This window comes from Pyrus communis, chromosome 5, assembly GCF_041283825.1.
Source record: "Pyrus communis isolate YQ-2024b chromosome 5, ASM4128382v1, whole genome shotgun sequence".
NCBI classification, from domain to species: domain Eukaryota; kingdom Viridiplantae; phylum Streptophyta; class Magnoliopsida; order Rosales; family Rosaceae; genus Pyrus; species Pyrus communis.
The window spans coordinates 29,534,563-29,551,994 of record NC_142569.1 but is presented as its reverse complement, the minus strand read 5'-3'; the positions used below and the strand labels follow the sequence as shown (position 1 = coordinate 29,551,994).

The 17,432-nt window shown below is 37.4% G+C and overlaps 1 protein-coding gene across 1 annotated transcript; it reads right to left on the bottom strand.

Annotated features, from left to right (window-relative positions):
- Positions 1-5,352: 5,352 nt before the first annotated feature.
- Positions 5,353-6,877, bottom strand: LOC137726543 (GATA transcription factor 5-like). Its single transcript, XM_088694857.1, has 2 exons — positions 6,366-6,877; positions 5,353-6,270 (listed from the first exon to the last, which is right to left on the bottom strand). The coding sequence occupies exons 1-2, from the start codon at positions 6,666-6,668 to the stop codon at positions 5,602-5,604; spliced, it is 972 nt and encodes a 323-aa protein (XP_088550983.1). The 5' UTR covers positions 6,669-6,877; the 3' UTR covers positions 5,353-5,601.
- Between the last annotated feature and the right edge of the window lie 10,555 nt (positions 6,878-17,432).

Sequence of the window (17,432 nt, the reverse complement as noted above, 5' to 3'; positions counted from 1 at the left end):
CAATTCTCTGGGCTTGAGTTCTCCACTGCATTTGCATTTAATGAACCAAGTACATTGACGTGACCCGTGAGTTGCCATTCTGTTCTTTAGTCAACACATGTGGCTAAGTGACACTCGTTCATATCCACTTGCATGTTTTCTTGAGCCAATGCATATCGAGCGCCTTTCAGCCCTAGGGTTGGTGGAAACTCATGCCCGAGTGCTTGATTTGTTAGCCTTTATGTCTCGTCATAGGCTTTTGCTCTCGTAGACGTGCAACATGTGGCCTACGGTTAATGTCTGAGTAGGCCTGCCCCTAAGACGTCGTGCTATAAAGTTGGCAGTATGCCAACTTGTTGCCAGTGATCGGAAAGTACTTTATAGGGAGATGTTTAGCTTTATTGTTGGCAAGAAAACCAGATTGTTGGCCATCCATAGCATTCGGGATTGTTTTTCCCAGTTATGTTGGGCCTTGGTCTTCATTCCTTTGGGCCTTTGTCTTCCTTTCTTCCTTTGGGCTTTTATCTTCCTTTAGGCATGTACAATTTTAGGGATCGAAAAGGATCCGGTGTTAATAGTGATATGTGATGCCACTGAATAAGTGACATTGTTATAATTTGTCGAAAAATGTTATAACTAATTAGGCAATTAAGTGGGTTTTGTGGCTTTATTGGGTTTAACTCATAATTAGGAAAATGGTATCTACTGATCCCACTAAGTTGAATTCCATAGCCAAATGGCCTATTCCCAATTCTGTGAAAGCTTTGGGAGGCTTCTTGGGGTTAACTGGGTATTATAGGAAATTTATTCCTCATTTTGGCAAGATCATAAGTCCATTGACTGCACTTACAAGAAAAGACAGCTTCCAGTGGTCTGATGAAGCTACTATAGCTTTTAAAACTCTCAAATAAGCAAGGTTATCTCCTCAAGTTTTGGTATTACCGGATTTTACAAAGCCTTTTGTGATTGAAACTGATGCCTCAGGTCATGACATTGGTGTTGTACTTCAACTAGAAGGAAAACCAATTGCTTTCACTAGTAAAGCACTTTGTCCTAGGAATCAAGTGTTATCTGTATATGAGAGACAGATGTTGGTAATTTTACATGCCATTCACAAGTGGCAGTCCTATTTAGTAGGGAATCATTTCATTATTCAAATTGATCACCACAATTTGAAATATTTCCTTCAAGGCAAGGCCTATACAAATGGGTTACCAAACTACTTATATTCGACTATAAAATTCAATTTAAATAGGGTTGTAATAACCAAGCTGCTAATGCTTTATCAAGTTCTCCCTTGAATGTTACCAATCCTACTGATCAATTATTAGCAGATATGGAAGTATTGGCTATTTCTTACCCTTATTCTCAATGGTTAGATGATTTGAGAAGAGATATGGAAGGGGACCCTTGGATAGTGTCGAAAGTTCAAAGCCTTATGTCTAAAGATGACAGTGTCTATTTTGAAGTTTCAAGTGGATAATGGTCTACTTAAATACAAGAATAGGATTGTTCTAGTCCTACTAGTCAATGGAGAAGCAAAGTGTTCAATGAAAACCATGCAACACCCACTGCTGGTCATGTGGTTTTTTGAAGACTTATACGAGGATTTCCACGTGCTTTTATTGGGAATGTATGAAGAAGTTTGTGAATGATATGGTAGCTTGTTGTTCAATATGTCAACAAAAGAAGGTATGAGACTTTGTCTCCCCCTAGATTGTTGCATCCCTTGCCTCTACCAACCAAGATTTAGACCGACATATCTATGGATTTCATTGTGGGCCTTCCCCCATGTAAAGGTAAATCTGTAATTTGGGTTGTTGTTGGTAAATTTTCCAAATATGCTCATTTCACTGCCATTGTTCATCCGTATTCTGCATCCATGGTTGCTCAGCTCTTTGTCGATAATATTTTCAAATTACATGAAATACCTAATTCTATAGTAAGTGACAGAGATCCGGTGTTCTTAAGCAAATTTTGGAAAGAGTTTTTTCATCTTCAAGGATCCTCTTATGCTTCAGTTGTAGTTACCATCCTCAAACAAATGGTCAAACCGAGGTATTGAACATATGTCTTGAAACATTTTTGAGATGCTTTTGTAGCTTGCAATCGAAGAAATGGGTATCATGGCTTCCTTGGGTAGAATGGTCTTTTAACACAAGTTTTCATTCTGCAACCAAGATGACTCCATTTGAAATTGTATGTGGTCAAGCTCCAACAACAGTGCAAGCTTATGAGAATGGCACTACTAAGGTTGATTATGTGGATCAAGCTTTGAAGGACAAGGATCGAATTTTATCTTTACTCAAAAGTAATTTGGAAGCTGCTTGGTGTAGGATGAAGGTTCCTGCTGATAAATAGAGGTCTGAAATGGTATTTGAGGTGGGAGATTTGGTTTATCTGAGATTGGTGCCATACCAACATATATCCTTAGCTTCTCATCCATTTCTTAAACTACAACCAAAATTTTATGGTCCATTTCAAATATTGTCCAAAGCAGTCCTGCAGCTTATAAGCTCAAATTATCAAATCATTCTAAACTTCATACTATATTCCATGTGTCTTGTTTAAAGAAACACTTGGGTTTGGATACACAGCCTACTGTTCCATTGCCTGTCATCACAGATTCAAGTATTCTTTAGGATGTTCTCGTGGCAATCTTGGACAGAAGAATGGTGAAAAGAAACAATTTTGCAGTGATTGAAGTTTTGGTGTACTGGTAGAACTAGGGGTGCAACTTGGGTTGGGCCAATCCGAACCCGCCCATGTCTAACCCGATTTTAAACCTGAAGAATAAGGTTTTTTTTTAGTTATAACCTGTCCAAACCCAACCCAATTTCAACCCGTTCATTAATTAGGTTGATCATTTGCCCGTCCATCCCCAACCCAACCCAACCCGACTAACCAAACCCAATCTAACCAGATTGTAACCCATATCAATTAATGTTCATACTACACCCAAGTGAGTCAAGTCCAAAAACCAACGAGCTTTCTAATATTTTTTTAATAAACTACCCTTTATAATTACTTAAGCTTTTAGGAAATAAGAGGCTATGATTAGTCAGCCCATATTTGTAGTCTCTAAATCCTAAAGCTTTATAGTAGATGGATTTATAAAATTAAAGTTGGCTAACTTTGATGCTACTTGGCTTAATTTTTTTTAGGAATTCTTGGAAACTAAGTTGTTACAAGGTTAAACTTGAAAAAGTTGGGCAACCTGAACCTAACCCAAGTAAACCCTAACCCAATTAAACCCGAGCCCAAATGAACCCGAATGAAACTCAACCCGAATTCGAGCCCGAATTATAAAAGTTGGGTTAGGATTGGGTTGACCTTCCAACCCGCCCAGCCCGTCCGAGTTGCATCCCTAGGCAGAACCACTCTAAGGATGATGCTACTTGGGAAAAATATTAGGAGCTCAAGCTTAAGTTTCCAAAAATTGTGCAGTTGTGATAAACTCTATCAATGTTGTTGAGTTTTTTGATTGTATTGTGTTTTAGTTATGTTTTGAGGAAACTTGTGTTTTAAGGGGAGTGGGGTTATTGTTAGGATGTTAGGTGACATCATCTAAGATTGACAAATGTACATTGGATATTAGTTAGTTAAGAGTTAGTTAGAGTTTGTTAGAAGCTGGAGGTCAGTATTAATAGAAGCTTGTAAGGAAAGAAAGGAAGTTAATGAATTGTATTGTTGTTTAGTTATACCTTCTCTTTGTGCCACCATTGAAGATGTGGAGCTAGGTTCTCATAAATAGAAAGTTTGTTTACATTCGAATAATTTGAAGTGAGAATCCATATCAAGTCATATCAAGTCGGGTGGAGGAAATGGTGAAGGTGGTGGAGGAGATGGTGAAGTTAGTGGTAGTAATCGTGAGGGTAATGGGTGGAGAATGTTTTAATGGTGATGGTGGCGACGATGGTGGAAGGGGTGGTGGTGGTGCTTGTAGCAGTGGGATGGTGGAGGTGGTGATGGCTATGGTGGTTGAAGGTGATGATGGTGTCAAAAATGTTTTATTGGGGATTCATTGCAAGTATTTTAATGATGATTAGTCATGCCATGTGTGATTTGACCTACACAATCATTTTTTTAACCTCAATTACGGCTCACCATTCTTTCAAATTGGCGTTTCAAGAATCAAGTTTCTTTTGGTCAACTAAATTTTTTAACAAAAACACGAGAAAGATCAAATTTTAAAACAAAATTATAAACTAAATGATGTGTCACTAATTGAAAATAAAAACGTTAATTGATACTTAATTAATAATCTAATCATCCACAACCACATCATTTGGTTTACAAAATTTTGTTTAAAAATTTGGTCTCTCTAACATTACCCAATTTCTAATGTTTCAAGATTTCACATCCATCAGCCACTTAGTTTACGGTCTAGTAGTATTCCTCTTCACTTATAAGTGAGAAGTCTTATGTTCGATTATCGCGAAAGGCAAATTCGAATCAGATTATTGCTAATCTATTATGAGACTAAGCCTAATTCCTTCTCATTATAAGGTGATGCCCACCCTCTTTGCTTTAGTATAGATAATATCATTTGTTAAAAAAAAAAAAAAATTAAAAAAAAAACAAACGATTGAAAGATTCCCCATCCATCAAAAACCGGAAGGTCCAAAGCTCCACTCAAACCCTGAATTTTATATCCCCCTTTCTCCATTAATTTTAAACCTGCAAAACAAATTAATAATACCTAATTGGATTCATAGTTTCATGTGATAATAAGAAAATTGGAAGATAGCTCATGTCTTAAAAAAATTAGGATTTAAATCCTGTGGTGAGGTCTGTTAGGATTTAAGCCTAATATTAAAAGTTTCGTCAACTATAAATATTTTACATGTGAGCTAAAATTTGTCTTTTTCATTGCTTTTAAAAAAAAAAAAAGTAGCAATAAGAAAAAAAACCCGATTCAACATCAATCAAAAATCAAAACAAGAAAACTTCATACCTGTAAACCCCTTTCAATACTTTTGTGAGCCTAAAAAATTTCAATTCTCTCTCTCACTCAAACTCAAGTTGATTTCTCACAGAACCCTAACAACCTGCTGATCGTGATTTCATGGTTTCATCGCTCCACTCTATGATTGCAATAGACAGTTTCAGTTCGATCCCAGTTCAAATTGGGAGGGACGCTGAATGACTTTTTTTCTTTTCTTCCCTTTGGGTCTGAGGACTTCGAACGCAGAATGAGTTAACGTAGAGTTTACGAAACTTAACATTGAGTTTACAAAACTTTTAATGTGAGGATCCCGCACTACCAATTAACGTAGAGTTTATGTAACTTTTAATGTTGGATTTAATTTCTAACAAATTTCATCTACTTTTAATGTTGGATTTAATTTCTAACAAATTTCATCACAAGGGTTTAAACACTAATTTCTTTTACTACGGGGCCATCTTTCGACTACCGTAACAAGATGGAGACCATTAATTAATAATACAAGAAAAAGTATAGAGCTAAAACCTAAAACCATGGCTAAATTCCAAAAGCTTCCTAAAAACCTAGTACTACCACCACTGCTACTACTGCCAACCACCAACAAAAATGTACAACACAATTGGGTCCATCCCATTCGATCCGGTTCAAGTGCACTATTCTCTAACTTTAACCCATCAAAAACTCCGAATCATCCGGTTCAACCGCGGTTCGGGCTCGCCAATCTCTTTCCTCTTCCTCATCTCCAACACCTTACGGTGACTGTTCGAGTGGACATCACCGGAGAAGGTCGGGCTACAAGCCGGCCTGTACTCCGGGAAAAGCCGGCCAGACTTGAACCGAACGCCGCATGCATTACACAACGTTTTAGGACCAAGCGGACCAGTTCTCCATTGTGGAGTCTTCTGAACTTGGCAATGACTACACCTCCGCTGAAACTGTCCCCCAATTGAACCCTCCCCTGTTTGGACCGCCGGTTTTTTCTTTTGTTTCTTAGCCGCCGGTTCACCAACAAATACGTGCATGCTTTGAACCGGGTTGAAGATAAGACAAGGGGTTGAAAATGAAAACCCCGAACCCGAAGAAGAAGAAGGCGACGACGGTGAAGATGAAGAGGACAAGGACCAATCCCGGCTGGCCAGTCTGCAGCGTTTGGTTCTAGGTTTGACCGGAACTTCAAAAGGAAACAGAGAAGCTCTTAATTGAGCCGGTTTGGGTTCCGGTTCAGACCGATTCGCAGGAAGAGCTTCCGGTTTTTGGACACCAATTGTGTGTAATAGAGAGAGGTCCGGAAGAGAATCGTCCACAAAATGAGAAACCCATTCAAGCTCTGCTAAATCATCGTCCTGTAAATTAGCCCAAAACCCAAAATTTAATTTCAAAATGTTACATAATTTAAAAGAGAATTAAACAAAAAATTGTCAATTCAAAAGATTGTTACCGGAACTAAGAGCTGGGTTGCCAGACCGGAGTCGGAGTCAGCCAAGACCGAATTGCTTGAATTGGAAGTTTCATCATCCACAGAAACTGAGTCTCTTTCTTCTCCTTCTTCTTCAACGTAACCGTCTCCGAATTCGCCATTGGAGAGGTCAAGAAGGTCATCCACTGAAAAATCCTCACAGGGCACACCAGAAATTCCAGTAGCACACCAAAGTTCCTCCAACAGAACATGCTGGGTCGACTTCACGGCCAGTTCTCTGCGCAGACTCGATTTCAAGGCCCTTGCTTCCATGCAGTACTCCATTATTATTATTATTATTAGTACAACAAGTATATGTGTAGTAGTACCTGGTGCTGGTGAGAGAGGAAGAAGAAGGAGAGAAGGATGAAAACTGTGGGGCGGGGTGGTGTGGATGATTGATGGGGTCAGCGACTCAGAGTGTGTTGGGTTAAAAGCACTGAAATAAAGGCTGGTTTGTGAGCGAAGCAAGTGCCTGAGTTATTGGTTTCGTGTTTTTATCTCTTTCTCAGTGTCCGTTTCCTATTTATTTTGAATTTTGGATTCAATTCAACTAAATGAATTATAAATTTGATCCTTCCATTGTAGTGGTGCTTCCACTTTGGACCTCTAATTTTTGTTCGTCTCAAGTTGGTCTCAAATTTATTATTTTTAGCTACGTCTTCTGAAACTTGATTTTAGTCTCATTTTATTTTTTATAACTCAAAGGTCGTTCTTTATTCTGTGAAACTCAAAGTTCGCTTTACTTTGCCCGCTATAACTTGATTTTTATCTCATTTTGCCTCTGAAACTTGAAAGTCATCTTTATAAAATTTCAAAATTCGCTTCACATTACCTTAGATCTTTTATTTTCTTATGAGGTTTGATTTGGATGTGTCAAGCTAATCAATTTCTTTTAAACTGGATATACTCTGATTGTTGAATGTAAACACAAAATGGAGATTTATAATCAAATTTATTGCACATGTGACATAGTCTTATTGAGTGTTGTGTCCCACATATATTTTAGGAGTCGATCTATAAGTTTGAAGGAGAAGAGAAAGTCAAGAGTTAAAAGGGAACACATTCTGAGTTTAAGGGAGCGGTGACTATTAAGCTACAGAGGCAAAATAAGATCAAAATAGTGTTCTAGGGAGTGTAGCTAAGAACAAGCCATTATTTTTAAAGTGCATTTTTGTTCACCACCATAATTATGGTGTATGCTCACCATACCATAAACCTAATCATTTATCATATGTCCTTTAACCTAACTCTAGTTAACTTTCACATTAAATATTACTTTTTCGATTTTGAAAAAAAATACCAAGGTTAAGTGAAAGGCCACGCAATAAGTGATTACGTATATAGTAAGTATACACCAAATTTAATGTGGCGAGTTAAAATGCTCCCTTATGTTTATTTGAAAAGATGTTAGTGTTGGTGATTGGGGTAGTCGGACAAATGAATAATTATAATTTAGTATTAAACTTGTCATTCATAAGAGTTGAATTTAAGATTTTTTACTTATAATTAAAAATGAATACTATAGTTTAACAATTAATAAGATTTGAAATGTGTTAAATGAGAACACTGACAACAGTTTGAAAATTTTGATAAGGTTTGTGGTGGGGCAATTAGATGATGCCTTTTGTTTTTTTTATCAAAAAGATTATGCCCTTTTTAAAGTTGGAACATATTGCACTCGCACTTAATCATATAACACCAAAATGACTTAAGAAACGTGAAAAAAAAAATACTCATATATTATTTTATTAAGTCAATTACTATTTCATTAGTTGAATATCAAAGTGCGCCATAAATAAGATTACAAAATAGAATATTATTCAACAAACAAGAATGTCAAAACGGTTACAAAACTTTAAAAAACTACATTGTGAATGACTTATTATCTCTAAATAACAAAGTTCTCTATTTATAATAAATTAACCATAGTGCCTAATAAGCAAGGAAATGAAAATCTAATTCTAATGGGCTAAGCCCAAATCTAATCACTAAATAAATAACTATTTTCCAACAATTACTATAAAAAAAATAAATGGGTTACTACTAAACGTAAAAACTAGTTTTTGACGGTTTAGATACTTTCAATATGAACTATAAACAACTTCAAACTAGACGGGCTCATTTTGATTTGGTTCGTTTTGATTGTATTTCACTGTCAATACTTTCATGTGGACTTAAGACGTTTGGTTTTCAAAATACATGGGTTATCAAACTTACTTCAGAACTGGTCACGTGCCATTATGTCATAGTGTTTGCACATTTAAAAGTTTATGGACTAATTTGGAACGAAAAAAAAAAAAGATACCAAAGAGAAAAACAAATCAAAAGTTTTAGGGGCAATTCTAAAATAAAATATTTAAATTAAATACTGGGGAGGGGTTGTGACTCGGCGTGTTTTTGGTGTCTGCGCGTGACATATGGCTGTCCGGCTCTGTCCGGCTGACTATTCTAGGTCTCAGCGGGTTGGCATGCTTGGCTTATCCGGACCAAGTCCATATCCACATTCCACATTCCACATTCCCATTTGAGCTTGACCATGACCATGCCCACCAATGACCATCATCGCACTGGTTCCATGACCATCATCGCACTGGTTCCACCAATGACCATGCCCACCAATGACCATCATCGCACTGGATCCTTCGGTTCCAACTTTTTTAAGCCCTCTAAATTGAAAATTCGTATCTTAATTTGAAACCGTTATACCGCGTCATTGTACTGGAATTAAATGATTAATTACAATGGTTTACGAGTTTTTACAAACTTTTACGCAAAGTACTTTTAATTAAAAAATATAAAAACTAATATATACATGTGTGTTATCATTCATTAATTTCACTAATCATCGTTCATGTTTGAAATTTGTTACCATTTAACAATCAAATTATATTTTTCAAAACAAGTAGAATATAAACATAGAAGAGTTCATCCATGTTAAAAGTACTAACTTCATTTTCACATCCGATGTAAATCTTAATGGTGACTTATCACGATTAGAGCTCTAATGTTCGATATTCTCTCCAAACTATCAAGAATCAAGAAATTCGAATGTTTGAATGAGCGGTGGGTATTGCCTTGATTGGTGGTGACAGTGGGTTATGCTGGGATTTGGGCGCTAGGATCATTCAAAGTTCAAATTAAACGAAACCAAAGTTTACCATCCAGGAAACTGCAATCATTTAGTCATGGACAGTCGCCACCGGCATTCAAGTTATTTACGAGATTGGGAAGGAATGGGATTACTTGTCCGCGTTAATCGCGCCTCTTTTTCTCCGTAATTTCCAACGTCTTTCCCGCTGTTAAAACTTTCAAATTTGAGGCTAATGATGGCATTGATTGATAGCTAATCCACCCACTTCCTAAAAAGCTAAAGGACCTCATTTGACAGCTCGGATTGTACTGATTATTTTAATCAAATAGAATAAATAGTCGTCAAATAGTACTGACTAAATTAGTCCAGCGTTTGATGCAATATCAGACTAATGACGTATTAAGAGGTTTGATTATATTTTATTTTCTAATAACTTGTTATTAGTATTTTTTGAATGACAATTCAAATTTTTTTTAAAAAAAAAGACCAAAAAAAAAAAAAATTTCCCTAAGGGGGGGTGGATTGTGACATCCCACATCGCCCAGGGGAGTAATCCTTATATGTATATTTCCATCCCTACTTAGCACGAGGCCTTTTGGGAGCTCATTGGCTTCGGGTTCCGTAGGAACTCCGAAGTTAAGCGAGAAGGGGGTTAGAGCAATCCCATGATGGGTGACCCACTGGGAAGTTGCTCGTGAGTTCCCAAAAACAAAATCGTGAGGGAATGGTAAGCCCAAAGTGGACAATATCATGCTACGGTGGTGGAGCAGGTCCGGGAAGTGATCTGCCCCGAGCCGGGATGTGACAATTTAGTATTAGAGCCTAACCCTGAGCGCGTGTGTGCCGACGAGGATGTCGGGCCCCTAAGGGGGGTGGATTGTGACATCCCACATCGCCCTAGGAGTGGATCTTGTTAGCCTTATATGTATATTCCCATCTCTATCTAGCACGAGGCCTTTTGGGAGCTCACTGGCTTCAGGTTCCTTTGGAACTCCGAAGTTAAGCGAGTAGCGCGCGAGAGTATTCCCAGGATAGGTGACCCATCGGGAAGTTCTCGTGTGAGTTCCCAGAAACAAAACCGTGAGGGCGTGGTCGGGGTCCAAAGCGGACAATATCGTGCTACGGTGGTGGAGCGGGCCCGGGAAATGGTCCCCCCCCGGGCCGATATGTGACATCGTGCCCTTCTGTTTTGTGTGGTCACGGTTAAGCCACGTCAACATTTTATATTGTTTGTTTTTATAGAGATAATAAGACAAAAATGAATAGTAATATAAAATGTTGACGTGGATTAATGGTGACCATACAAACAGGAGGGCACGAGAAGTGAGAGGGCAGAGAATCTGCCTCCGATGCGAAAAGGGTGCGAATCGTGTTTTTTAGTTTTGAGGCCGACTAATTATATCGAGTTTTTTTAGCGTACTAACTAGCAGGTATGAGGCGTACTAATCAATTTGGACTAGATTCATTAATTCGGCGACTATTTAGCACATAAGTCTCCAAACACCAGCCTCCGTATTATTAATCCTATCTGATACATAATATGGTTTGCCAAACGAGGCCTTTAAGAGTTTATTTGTATCATTTATCTAATAGAGTTAGGGCAACAATACATGTGGGTCTCATCTTTATTAGAGAGATGATACAAAATGGTGGTACATATAAATGGTAAAAATAACATTTTTATTGGAAAGATGAAATAAACTTATGAAAGCCAAGTGCTCCGGCCCATCTTACATGTTAGAGAAGCACGGTGCTTAATGATAGATATTTTAATCCAGTATACAAGGTAGTACACCTCATATTATAATATAAATGCATAAATATTGAAAAATATACCCTAAAGTATGACATATCAACCATTTCATCTACTTATATTATAATACATGGTGTACCACTTTATATTTTGGGTACACATACCATTTTGTAGTCGAACAACATGGACTTCTATGCTTGTAGTTAGCTTTTATTTTATTTCTTTAATAACGATATTTTATACTAATCTACACTAAACAGAAGACTATGCCAAGTATATCTTTTCTACACCAATATTGTCATGTCACATTGAAGCTACCATACTCACTATCAATAACTGAAAAAATTAATGCTATTTAAAGGACTAAGTAACTACTATGAGGTTGGGAGAGAGTACGCGAGGGAGCAGTCTGTTTTTTGGGAGTTTTAATGAAAAGCCCACTGTACTGTTCATTTTAACGAAAAACCATATTTTTACACTAAAAGGTCAATCCTGGTACTATTCACTTTACCCTGTATTTTGTCCTTATCATTAAAACTCAAAGTTTTCAAGCCCTTTTCATTAGTTTTCCTCTTTTTTTTTTTTGGTTAGGGGTATGGTCTCGAGTGATAAAATTACTAAGTAGTTACTATGAGGCTGTGTTTCGTACGTGAAAAGAAATTCATGGGAATTAATTTCTCATGACTTTTTCTAGGGTATGGAAATGCACTTTTTATGGGAAATTTAGATCTGGGTCCAAAAAATCAACATAGTTATTAGGTTAAGTCTAGTATTATCTTTTCTCCACTTTTATTTCTTTTATACTCATATTACATTTTTTAAAAGGGTAAATACATTTTACCACTCAATTTTGAGTCACATAGCAAACTAATAACTCACCTTTTAAAAATTGCAATGTCATACATTAACTTCTGAATTCGTTGCAATATTAGACATTCGTTGCAATATTAGACATTCGTTAAAAATCTGTTAAGTTAATCGTTAAGTGATGATATGGCAAGAAGGAAAAAAACTCTCTCTTTCTCTCTCCTATACTCTCCGAATCTTTTTACTTTAAAACCTCAATTTTTTAACTCTCTCTCCCCCAAAAGCTTCAGCCACCACCATCAATGATTGCCTTTGACACCTCTCCGGCGTGCCTTTCTTTGAACTCGGAGACAATATTTCACACCCTGAGCTTTGAGGCAGAGAGGAACAGCGACGCCATTGTTAGATTCAAAAAGAAGAAGAGGCGGCCTTACGGTGTCGTTTTAGGGACAACCTCCTCTTGGGACGCAGCTTTGGGGTTCAAAGTCGTCGACACAACAACTACCATCACAGAAACTCAAACTCCCATTCAAATCTCATCTCCCAAAAATACTATATTTCAAGAAACTCCACTAGTTTTTAAATATTTCAAGGACAGACAAAAACACAAAAACACCTAACGTCAAGCCTAAAAACATGGAAATAATTTTTGAAAATACCAGCCATACCCCTAAGAGTTATGTTTGTTAACATAGCCCAACCCACATAAATTCAAAGAAATTAATGTGTGTCATCAACTCAACCTCTCCTTGACCATTTTTGTAGGATCGTTTTCGAACCTATATGTAGAATTAGTTTGTATCCTTTATTAATGGAATCAATTCAACTCCTCCTTGACCATTTTGCATAATTAGTTTCGAATACATGTAAAATCAATGCGTATAGTTTCAGTAGAATTAGTTTGTATATTTTAAACAAAAGTACTTACATGTCATTAGTCCAACCCCGTCCTTGATCATTTTTTGCAAAACCAGTTTCAAATATTTGTAAAATCATTTTTGTATATTTTTAGTAAAATCAATGTGTATAGTTTCAATATAATTCGTTAGTATATTTAAACAAAACTACATGTCATCAGTCTTACTCGTCCTTGATCATTTTTGCAGAGTCAATTTCAAATATATGTAGAATCTGTTTTGTATACTTTTTAGTAAAATCTGTCTATATAGTTTTAGTAGAATCAGTTTATATATTTTCAACAAAAAACATATATGCTATTAGCCCAACCCGTCATTGACCATTTTCGCATAATCAGTTTCAAATATATGTAGAATCAGTTTAGTATAATTTTTGGTAAAATCAGTTGGTATAGTTTTAGTATAATCAGTTCGTATATTTAAACTGCTCTGTGACATCCCGTCCCGGGATTATTAAAACGCACGTGTGAAATTACATATTTGCCCCTAGTTCGTTTTCGTCACGTTTATTGGTTGTTTTGTGTGTTGTGGCATGTGTTGGGCCACACACACACACCTGCACTCTCACTGTCTCTCTCTACCCTTTCTCTGTCAATGTCTCTCATCTCCCTCTCCCTTCCCGTTCACCTTAATACGTACGGACAAACACACAACCCACCAAATCCTCACAGATCGAAGAAACTAAGGACACCTTCGAACTCGTGAAGCTCGTGCGAGTGCAACCATACCATTTTCAGGTAGGAACTCTAACGTTTTCACGTCGATTCGACAATGGCAGATTTGTGTACTGTTCATGCAAACCTTAATCTAGCATGTTTTTGGATTTTTGAAGCTCATAGGTGTCTTAGTGAGGTCCCAAGGAGCCTCGGAGTGCTTCGTTGGACGAATTTGGACGTCGGGATTGTCCTGCTCGAAGTTGGCCTGTTTTGGTTGTTTGCACAGGTAAGATTGCGTAAGTTTTAGCCCTTAAAACTTGTATGGATGTGTTCTACTAGTCCTAAGCTTTAAATTGGTGCAAGAAACGTGAAAAACGGTTGAGAAACGAGTGAGAAAACGTAAGTTGCAGGTTTTCCAGTTTTCCGGCGCCGGCGACGACACTGGAGATTGAACGGAGAAGGTGACGGAATATTCCGTCAAATCTGACGGAATATTCCTGACGCCGTTGACGGAATCTGTTAGAAATAACGGAATATTCCTCACGGCGTCAGTTGACGCCGTCAGTGTGCACCGCACGTGCCTGCGCGTGGCCGGCGCGTGCGGCGGAGGAAATTTTTTCTAAAAATATGGTTGTGATCCTGAGGTTGTGTAGAGCACGTTGGTATATTCATTTGTCCATTTTGAGCAATGTATGAGAAGTTATTACGAAAGTTAGGTTATGTGCTTTAAAGTTAACGTTTTTATAGTTATTTCGCATATAGGTGACACGTACCCCGAGGACGAGCGTGCGCACTCGAGGCAGGGGGGCTACGACCCTTCCACGTACCAGTGAGTGGGCTTTTGTTTTCCGTATATACCTATATACAATTATTTTCCCAGAAATTGAGTAAAAAGGGTTATTTGCCTTATGCCATGCATGTTATTATTATCGTTTATGCATCATTGCACGCTTTAGTAGTGGCATACATATACATATGCATATTGGGTGCTGTGGACGCACAGGTAAGTGCCAGGTAAGTGGTATACATATTTACATTCAGCAGTAGTTTGAGATGCTTAGAGAGCTCATAACCTGCACTCCCGGTGTTAGTGCTCCCGCCCAGAGTAGGGCACAGTCCTTCACGTGATGTTCACCTCCCGCACCACACGCTCAGCTTGGATCCAAGTTAGGTGCACAGTCCTGTCGTACAGACCACTTTAGGTGGTTCCGACTCGTAGGTGACCCGCGATTATTCGCACAGTCTTCACGTGATCGTAGCACTAGAGCGTATATATATATTACACCCAGGCTTGTCGTACAGACCACTTTAGGTGGTTCCGACTCGTGGGCAGGTTCAGTTATTGAGTTTTGAGATTTGAGCTCTATATGTAGCCGTACAGGTCACGTTAGGTGACTCCGGCTGCCAGATGTTATGCTATTGATATGAGTTATACCTGAGCACTTGCATATCATTATGAGGCTTTGACATGGCACATTGTTGAGCATGATTGGCATACCCTTGAGCATGATTGGCATATTTATACGTACGTATATATGATTATTTTCTGGGAAGTATACAGGTTTTACGGTGAGGGGTTAGAATGTATTTTGCTAAATGGTTTTCGGAAAGATTTGTTTTTGCCCACTCACGCTTTTGTTTTGCGCCCCTCCAGGTTCTAGTTGATTAGCAGTTTCGGTGGTTTCCCAGAGGGCTTTTCCGGCGTTTCTGACAGACACTCACCATTGTAGGGTCACCTTCGGGTGTACTATTGTCGAAATCTTCTTTTGGACTGCTGTAGACCTGCTCTGAATTGTGTTCACTCATGCTAGCACTTGTTCTAGGACTTTGTATGCTAGTTTTTAAATTATTCGTACTTTTATATTACTACTTTATTAGCTTCCGCACGTGCACATGGCTACGTCATCTTCGTGTGACGGCCAGCACGCTCCGATCTCGGTCGGGGTGTGTCATGCTCCCCCTCACTTTTTTTTCTTTCCAACGAATGACAATGTTTACAAAATTTGACTAGTTCATCTATTGGTTTGTCAAATTGTGGGTATGCTCGACAAATTTTCATTTACAGAATTGAGATCTTGAATTATTTTTTCGTTTTAAAAATTCAAATTGTGGTTTTCCTTCAAATTAAATATTGATGGATTTTTTTCATTAACAGAGATTGAGATAAAAACAATAGGATTTTGGGGAGAGAAAAGCAAGCTAAAGGTCTTCTCTGGTTCATAATTCATTTGATTTGAAATTCATCTTTGTTTGGAATTCAATTAAACGTTATCAGTGAGCAATTGTATTTGTCATGAAAGTAAGAATTTCTGTACCAAAAAACAAAAAAAAAGAAAAAAAAAATTAAAATAAAGATTCAATTAATTCCAAAAAGACGAGAATTCCAGCTTGTTGAGAAAACGGTTAAAAAGCAAACATACCACAACAATACCAACCACAAATGTTTAATAGCCCCAACCACTTATAGAATCTAAACACTATAATGATATGATATGTACAATGATATGATATGTACATAGCCACCACACCATGCTTTTTTTATTTAAAAAGTAAGGAGTTTCGAACTTAAAAACATAAAGAATGCAGATACATAGCCACCAAACTATGCTTCTTTTTTATTTATTTTCTTTTGCGTTCATATCAATTTATACACACAAAAAAAAAAATATAAAATATAAAAGAAAATATAGCAACCAAAAGTTAGACCTTGTAAGGGCCTTCGTTTGAGTCTCGCACAGGACCTCCAAAATCTGAGGACCGACCCTGCCAACTTTTAATGTAGATACTATCATTTATTCCAAAAAAAGAAAAAAAGTATATTGTAATTGTTCCAAATTAATAAGAAAATGAGCAAGGTTTATTCATTCATGAGTTTTGGTTTTATATCATAGAAATAGTATACTATGAATGATCTAGAAACTATATTCCAAATTATTTTACCATGAGAACTATCTTCCGAATACCCTATCATCACAGAAACTATTAATCCAATTTACTCTAATAATAATCTAGGTCATAGCCATAGGAAGGCCACTCAACATGATTATTATGATTAAGATGATAACCTTGATTGGGGCCATATAAAGGCCAATCATCATCATCATCCTTCGAATCGTAGTCATTGGAAAAGTAATGATGAGAATTTAGGAATTAGTTTCTACGAAGTCTCAGTGGACGTGCCAACATACGTTTGACCCCTGAAATGAAAATATGGGTGTAGATTAAGGGAAACAGGTATGCCACTATTAGAGGCTACTAGTAGACAGATTTCGGACATGAAAAATTGCACCTAATTGACTCCTAACCAAGGAATTGTGTAATTGAGTGGGGAGGCTCAGCGTTGAGTTCTTTTTGCCTTGAATGCTATGGACCTCAAATTGTCGGAAACTAAATCTCAAGACTCAAAGAGAGAAATTGTACTGAAATACTTAGTAACGATTACAAGAGGAAATTGTAAATGCAAGGCTACAAAACAAGAGAAAGCAAATTAAAGCTTTGTCAGAGAGGGCTTGCTTGATTTTGAAGGAGGGCTTGGAGAAGGTATGGTACGTATTCACCGCAACTACTGGATTGGAAGAGATTTGGAGAAGGAATGATACTTCTCTTTGAAATGCTTTGAGTAAAGCTTGCTTTCTTTGTAGAGATTTGCTCTTTGAGAGACTGAGAATATTGCTCGTAGGAGGATTTTGAGAGAGATTGAATAATCTTGGTTTTTTTTTTTTTCTTTTTAAGTTGTTTGGCTTCTCCTTTGATAGTGCTCCATGATCTCTAGGTCTTCACCCATCCTCATCAAAAATATCTTTAATTTTTGTGGCTATCTCA